Source organism: Miscanthus floridulus, chromosome 9 (genome assembly GCF_019320115.1).
Source record: "Miscanthus floridulus cultivar M001 chromosome 9, ASM1932011v1, whole genome shotgun sequence".
Classification (NCBI taxonomy): domain Eukaryota; kingdom Viridiplantae; phylum Streptophyta; class Magnoliopsida; order Poales; family Poaceae; genus Miscanthus; species Miscanthus floridulus.
This window is the reverse complement of record NC_089588.1, coordinates 123,244,873-123,252,624: the sequence shown is the minus strand read 5'-3', so window position 1 is coordinate 123,252,624 and position 7,752 is coordinate 123,244,873. Positions and strand designations below refer to the sequence as shown.

At 52.5% G+C, this 7,752-nt stretch overlaps 1 protein-coding gene and 1 long non-coding RNA gene across 2 annotated transcripts; one reads left to right on the top strand and one right to left on the bottom strand.

Moving 5' to 3' along the window:
* Positions 1-4,013: 4,013 nt before the first annotated feature.
* On the top strand, positions 4,014-6,401 carry LOC136484212 (protein OCTOPUS-like). Its single transcript, XM_066481436.1, has one exon. The coding sequence runs from the start codon at positions 4,133-4,135 to the stop codon at positions 5,786-5,788; it is 1,656 nt and encodes a 551-aa protein (XP_066337533.1). The 5' UTR covers positions 4,014-4,132; the 3' UTR covers positions 5,789-6,401.
* A 67-nt stretch (positions 6,402-6,468) lies between these two features.
* Positions 6,469-7,214, bottom strand: LOC136484216 (uncharacterized). Its single transcript, XR_010765829.1, has 3 exons — positions 7,066-7,214; positions 6,754-6,969; positions 6,469-6,609 (listed from the first exon to the last, which is right to left on the bottom strand). It is a non-coding gene; the product is annotated as an uncharacterized lncRNA (long non-coding RNA).
* Positions 7,215-7,752: the final 538 nt, after the last annotated feature.

The following is a 7,752-nucleotide window of genomic DNA, read 5'->3' as shown; positions in this document are numbered from 1 at the left end:
AAAATTAGGAAGATGAGGAGGAGAACAGGGGAAAGAGAAAAGGAGATCAACCACTCTTCCTGTTATGTGGCTGCTAGGACTGAGAGGAAGAGGCGGCGACGGAGCTACAGTACCTGCGGGGTACTGTTCACGCGAGGGAACAGCAGGAGAGAGGGTAGGAACGGTTGGCTCCTAGGGGAAGCCAGCAACTTAATTGTTGCTTCTTGCTTGATTATAACTGATACAGAGTTCTCTTTTTATAGAGATGACTGACTTAACCCCTAAGGAGATATCATAACCGAATCAATCTAACATATCTATTTCCTAACAAACCAAACCAATCTAATCTAATCTGGCCACACGCTACAGTACCGCGTGGGCCCTGGGCCGGCTCCACTTGCCATAACACTACTCCGCCCCTCGAAGACAGCTCGTCCTCGAGCTGTGGCGATTGCTGGAGCGGAAGACCTTGCGGTCTTGAATCCGCCCGGGTCGAATCCATGGAGTGCCTGCACGTGGAGTCGATGGTGCCCTCCACGAGGCAGCAACAAAGGCACCATGTCCGCCAATGTCGGTGCATGGATGATCGCCTGCATTGGTGACACTAGTGCCGGCGGGGTTTTTGGCGAAGCTGGTGATGAGACTGCCGGAGTTGTGGCAACCGGAGTCTTCATTGGTGATGTGACCATGGCGGGGGAATAGGAGCTCAACGACGTAGCTGACACCGTCGTTGTTGGTGATGGCACCGATGCAGCAAGTGGCGTAGCAGTGTGGAACTGCACCGGCACAACTACGGCTGCCGATGGTGCTGCTGGCGACGTCGTTAAGGACGGCGGTGCAGCAACCACATCGGAATCGATCCGATCCGATTCGGTGAAGTGGACGGCCGCTGGAGCCTCGTCGAAACCACGCAGCTGTGTGGGCAGCGGCGGCGTGATGGTTAGCTGTCCCTGGAGGAGCGCCCGCAGTGTTTCCTGGACCTCCCGCATGCAGTGGCTGAGGTTCACGATTGCTGTCGTCGTCTGCTCCGGGCTGAGGACGAGGGCGGACGGCGCCGAGGCAGAGGGCGCAATCGCCCCTGAGGACGCCAGCGCGCCCAATGCCGGCGCGGCTGCTGTGTGGGGCAGCAGCGCCGACAAAGACGCTGGTGGCGGCGGGTGGGTGTGCGGCGGCGGTGGGTGGGAAGAACTCGGTAGAGGGCTGAACATGATCGAACCAGAGATCTCTGATACCAGATTGTTATGTGGCTGCTAGGATTGAGAGGGAGAGGCGGCGATGGAGCTACAGTACCCGTGGGTACTGTTCACGTGAGGGAACAGCAGGAGAGAGGGCAGGAACGGCTGGCTCCCAGGGGAAGCCAGCAACTTAATTGTTGCTTCTTGCTTGATTATAACTGATACATGGTTCTCTTTTTATAGAGATGACTGACTTGACCCCTAACGAGATATCATAACCGAATCAATCTAACATATCTCTTTCCTAACAAACCAAACCAATCTAATCTAATCTACCCACGCGCTACAGTACCTCGTGCTACAGTACGGGTGGGCCCTGGGCCGGCTCCACTTGCCATAACACTTCCACTGTGGGTTGTCACCTTGGCCATGGCCTTTGTAGGACAACTCTCCCCACTCTTCCTCTCTGATCTTTCCTCTCCCCTTAACAAGATTCGCCACTAAGTTCTAGTGCTCCAAATATGGATTGTTTGGTAGTTGGGAGGGGGGTCAGGCTAGGCAACATAGGGTGGAGGGGACAAATTGCAACTTACAAATGAAGAAGCACAAGTCACCCATTGTAGCCATTTCGATATGACCACTAGCATCGAAGAAGAATCACTGGGACTTTGGGGGAAGACTGGGCTACTCCAAGCTCGTCTTTGCAACAGGTGGAATTTAGAGACTACCTACCATTTGCTTTCATGTTTGTTCAGCCGGTGGTCATTGGTGGCCATGGTTTAGGGATGACAACGGGTCAGGTTTGGTGCAGGTGGAGTAAAAACCCGCCATTAACGACGTCCGCCCTCAATGAGACCCAAGGGTGCAATGTCGCACCCGTACTTGCACACACACCCAACCCAATTAGAGAAGAAAAATAGAAAAACATACATTTTGGTCCCCATGGATGAAATATGACACCCGCAACCAACCCGACACCATCGTGGACCCTGACCCCAAGACATCCGCGGGTCTAATGTTGCCCCGCACCTGGGGTGTGATTGTCATCCCTACTTGTAGCTCCATGTACACTGCACCATCATGAAGAAATGAGGAAGGAAAACTCATTGGAGTGGATGACGTTTTAGAGTGTGTCGTTCGCTAAGGTGGTAAAATGTTGAATTTTGTGCATTTACCATATGTGTTGTGTGACTAGTATGTGTGCATACATGGCCTTTGCCTTGAAAACCAACTAGTCATCATAATTCCACCCCATGTTGCGCGGATACTTCTAGAGGTGCAGTATCCATATCAGATACGTATCGGATACCGATACTCCTTGGATACACGTCGGATACTTCTCAAAGATTAGGCGTCCAAATAACTTCTTTTATGCAAGTATTCTTGGATTTTCATTTTTTTACTTTCTGAATCAAGTAATGTGTTATATAAATTGCTTGAAACTGGTAAGTTTTAAGTTAAAACTTGCTAGATAATTACTTTTAGCTTGTAATTCATATATAATAACTATTATACTAAAATATATTAGACGTATCCCCATGTCAGTGTTTTTTTTATAAGTCCGTGTCAGTGTTTTTGAGGAATGACGTATCCATGTGTCCGATACGTATCGTATTCGATACTCAGTATCTGTATCTAGGCAACATAGATTCCACCTATGTATGGCCCTGTTCGCTGAAAAGACAAGCTGAAAAGTACTGTTCGTCGATTTGTTGTGAGAGAAAAACACTATTCCTTCAATGAAAAAGAGCCCATATGGCCGTGGCAATAGGAATTAAAGTAAGTCTGTGTTTGTGGTGTGTGGGGGTGGACAATAACTATATACTGCACATGACCATTGTTATATTATGATGGGTGGTAAGTTGATTTTGCATTGATTAAATTGCATTTCATTAGTAGAAGTAGACAAGGAAGAAGAAATAAAGGGGAAGGTGTATTGGAGTTAAAGCCGGCGCAATTGAGAGAGGACTCTACTACATATATTTCAGATCAAAAGGAGTACACTTGAAGGAGATATTCCAAATATAGAGAGATATTAGATATAGATATATAAAGAATCTAGGGAAAGGAAAAAGGGGGGAGAGAGGACAAGATCAGAAGCAACGGAAACCGGCCGTGTAGACAAGACAAATGTTGTTAGCTAGCTAGCATATATACTCCTATATACTGTATATATGTAGTAGGGTAGGGATGCTATGATAGTATTATTGTATTGTGAATCTGAATGAATGAAGATGGAGATGGAGACGAAGGATGGATCGTCGGGAGTAGCAGTAAAGCAAAAGAGAAAGCGTAAAGAAGGAAGCAGGCACTAGGCAGGGGAAAAAGGAAAAGGGGACAGCGGCAGGAGGAGGAGCAGCAGCTGAGCGAGCCGGCCTGCCTGTACGTGTCTCTCTCTAGCAGCTAGGAGTGCGTGTGCGCGCGTGTGTGTCCGGCTCAGCTGCCTGTCTGTCTATAGCATCCATCGATCCTAGCAGCTCTGCTCTCAGTCATCTGTCAGGCAGTGTCTCTCTCACTCTCTCCTCTTTTGCCTGCTCTGCTGTCCAGTGCTCACTCGTACGTCGTAGGCTCGTAGTCGTAGCACAGCACAGTTCTTGTGCTTCTTCAGCCTGTTCGCTTGATGCACTCACAGTAAAATAATATTGGTCGACTTATAAGTCACAGAAACGAAAAGGGAACAGGGTGAAGAAGCACAAGCAAACTGTGCTGCCTGCTTCTGCCAGTGGCTTCCTTCATCAGGATTCAGGATTCATTCTATTCTATCTATTCTTCATCAGGGCCATCTTCTTCCTTAGCAGCTTGTTCCTTCCCTCCATTCCATTTCCATTTCCTCTATTCTCTTCCTCGTACTAGCTGGAAGAAGAAGGAGAAGAAGACAGAGTGACAGAGTAGTCAAGTGTGACAGAGTGAGAGCAGCAGCTTGTGTTTGCCAAATCGGAGGATATTATGATATGATGGAGGCTTGACAGCAGCAGCACATGGATCCTTCCGCTTCCGTTTCCGTGTGCCGCCTCCACCCGGGCGTCGCCGTCACCAGCTTCTGCCCAGCCTGCCTCCGCGACCGCCTCGCCGGCCTCCACCCTCCCTCCGCCGCCGACCTACGCCGCTGCAAGTCCTTCTCCTACGCGCGGTCTGCAGCCGCGGTGGAGCCGCAGCGCCGCTCCTGCGATCTCTTCCGCCACGGTCAGCCCATCGCGGCGGCGGTGCAGGAGGAGGAGGAGGAGGAGGACCATCACCAGCAGGAGCCCGGCCGCTCACACAGTCACCAACAACCCAAAAAGTCGTCGTCCTTGGGCGGCCTCCTGGGCAAGAAGCTGCAGCAATGGCGCCGCAAGAGCAAGAAGGAGCCTGTGGCCGTGGTCATTCCCGTGCCGCTGCCGGAGATGGAGATGCCCGCCCGGCACCGTCCCTCCTGCGACGCGGACCCCCGCCGAGCTTCGTGGGACGCCCGGTCGGGACCCGTGCCGGCGCTCGGCTGCCTGCCGGCCTCCATGCTGTCCTTGCCCGTGGAGGAGGACGAGGACTACGACGACAGCATGGCAGCGCCGCCGGCGGTCCCGCGCTCCGATGGGCAAATCCCCGTGGAGGAAGACTACTGCTACTACTACGACAACAATATCAATGCTGCGGCTGCGGCTGCGGCGGCGGTGCCCGGCGGCTCCGTGCAGACGAGGGACTACTACCTGGACTCGTCCAGCTCCAGCAGGAGGCGCCGAAGCGTGGACCGCTCCACCACCTCTGGGCGCAACTCCTTCTCCGACGCCAACAACAGCGAAGCGACGTGCAGGATGATGATGATGAATGGCAATGCCAGGGTGTCACCGGCGGGTATCGCGGCAGAGAGGCTGTACCACTACCATGAGGCCCACCACCATCATCATCAGAGCGTGCTTGTCCATCATCAGTACTGCAGCAGGGAAGACGAGGAGGAGCAGCAGCAGCAGGGGCCCAACAATCTCCGCGCCGACGACTTCTCCGGGAGCTTCGGATCGGGGTTCCCGTTCCGGGATGGCGTTAGCAATGGCGTGCCAGCAAGCAAGCCTAATAAGAAGGGGATCAAGGGGTGGAGCATCTGGGGCCTCATAAGCAAGAAGAGCAGCAGCAGCAGCAGCAGGAAGTACTCTCGAGAGGCAGCGGCAGCGGCAGCAGCTGGGGGAGCAGCCGGAGGAGGAGGAGGAGGTGAGTACGAGTACCCATGGCCGGAGCTCCGGGCAAGGGGGTACAACGGGCAGATGCTCCGGTGCAACAGCAGCCTAAGCGCGAGAAGCTCCTTGAGCGGCACTGGGATTGGGAGCGGGAATCTGAGTGGGAGGAGGAGCATCTCTGGTGTGGAGATGCGTGATGCCGCCGCCAGGTATAACAATAACAATAACAATGGCGGCTTCAGGACGAGGAGGGACGAGGTCCTGCTGGAGAGGAACCTGAGCACGACGAGGTCGTCTTCTTACTCGAGATCAGGGCATCATGACCTTGATCCGGCAATGGCGCCGCAGATGGGAGTGGGAATGGGAATGCAATACCACCAGCAGCAGCAGTTGCCTCCACCAACCAGGCGCTCCTCTTCCAATTCCAAACATGAATTCAGCTCGTTGCCTGCTAAGGCCAAGACTAGGAGGAGCACGCTTGGACTCTAGCTGCTGCTGCTGCTCTGCTGATGGATCCATCCATCAGATTCAATTAATGTGAATAGCAGCCAGCCATCTAGCCAGCCAGCCCCGTAGCATTCACTCCTTCCTTTCTTCCTTTCCTTCAGCATCACTCCACATGGATCGTCAAAAATACACAGTTTCTTCTGGCTGACAAGGTGGGCCATAGCTAGTGGTGAACTGAACTGCTAGTCCTTGTGTTGGGTTATACTGTACTGTACTGTACTGTACTCTCTAGCTGTTAGCCTGCTACATACACACACTCTACAACAGGGCCTTGTTACTTCCAGGTGGGTGGGGACTATCACAGCCTTTTCTTTCTCCAAGATTAGCATGATTTGTTCTTGTCTATTGAATTCGAGCACGGTGTCAGGCCAGGATCATTCAGGGACATATATAGATGCAGCAAATGTTTGGGGAAAACAACCAACATTGTTCCCAAGTCCCAATTAAACACTCTCGTCCTATTTGCATTGGGTGTACAGTAATTTGATTTCGACTTGCCAGTAATGCCAATCCTGTTCTACAATCACGCGCACGACCTGAAGCCAACACTTGGCCTCCATCATGTCACGTGTGAAACCGAACCACTTGTTTCTTTACATTACAGCTGCAATCGAAGCTGACACCCTCAAACTCAACAAGAAAGGGGGCCATCTCTGTCAGCGGGATTGATCAGCCAAGCCCAGCAGATTCATCCACAACCGCCTCTTCTCCGGCCTGCAGGCTCTTTCCATCACGTCCTGAAGCCTCCCCATGGAAATGGAATGCAGCCTCTCTTCCAGCTTCCTTTTCAATGCTGGGACTTGCTGCATCCAACGGAACACGCAATAGTTTCCCAGTCAAAACTAAACTAAACCCTTCACTTGAGAGCAAAAGAATCTATCCTAGCGAACGCGCGGCACTAAGCAATTAAGCAAACTGGGTAAAAGGGCCAAAGGGGTAGTGATTGCCTTTGATATCCAGAGGATGTAGAGTGCTGAAAGCTCTGCTTGGACGCGTGACTCATCAAACTCATCCTCAGGGTCATTCAGGCACTCTGACAGCAGGTATATCTCCTGGGTCACAAATAGATCCACCTGGGACATCGTTGAGAGGCAGGTTTCTTCAACAGTGAGCAAGCGCTGTATCCACCACTGTGAAAGGAACCGGCGATGGTTCCACAACGACTGCACCAATACATCCCCGCAGCTAGCATAAGCAAACACGCACTCCACCAACCAGAATCACAAGTGGGAAGAACAGCAGCAGGCTAATTTTCAAACCTCTCTCCCTTGGTAGCGTCTGATCAGCATCTCATCCCACCTCAGCTCCTCCTGTCAGATCATATACACTTTAATTTTACTTCGCACCAAGATGGGTGGTGTCAAGGGCATCGAGGGATAGGGTAGGCGCACCCCAGCTACGTAGTTCGTAGCCGCGATCCATGTTGGGGCGAGGTTTTACCCCTCAGCGCCCATTTTGTTGAGAGAGGGAGAAGGAGAGATAATTGTTCTTGCTTCATCCCAAATGACGGATTACAAGGACTCCTATAGGCCATAGCCTCAACAGACTATAACAAATCACTCCTAAATAAGAGGCCCCTTGATTGGCTCTCCTTTAATCTAGCCACTTTCTAAACCGAGCCCTGCGCTGGTGTCTGCCACGGTGACCGCGGCGCCCGCGTCGCCCTGGCGTGCTGCTGCATGTCGCGTATCTCGGGCCCTTCTATTCCTGGCGTATGTGTGGCCCCACATGACATCTCTCCCCCCGTCAAGGAGCAGCTCGTACTCGAGCTGGAAGGCCGGGTACTTGGCGGTGAAGGCCTCGACGTCTTCCCATGTAGCCGATGCAGCCGACTCGCCCTTCCACTGGACAAGGACCTGGCGCACACCGTGCGCCAATTGTGCCCGACGCGACTTTCATTTTCCTAACATGCGACAGCTGGTGCAGGACCTCGTGCGCTCGTGCGT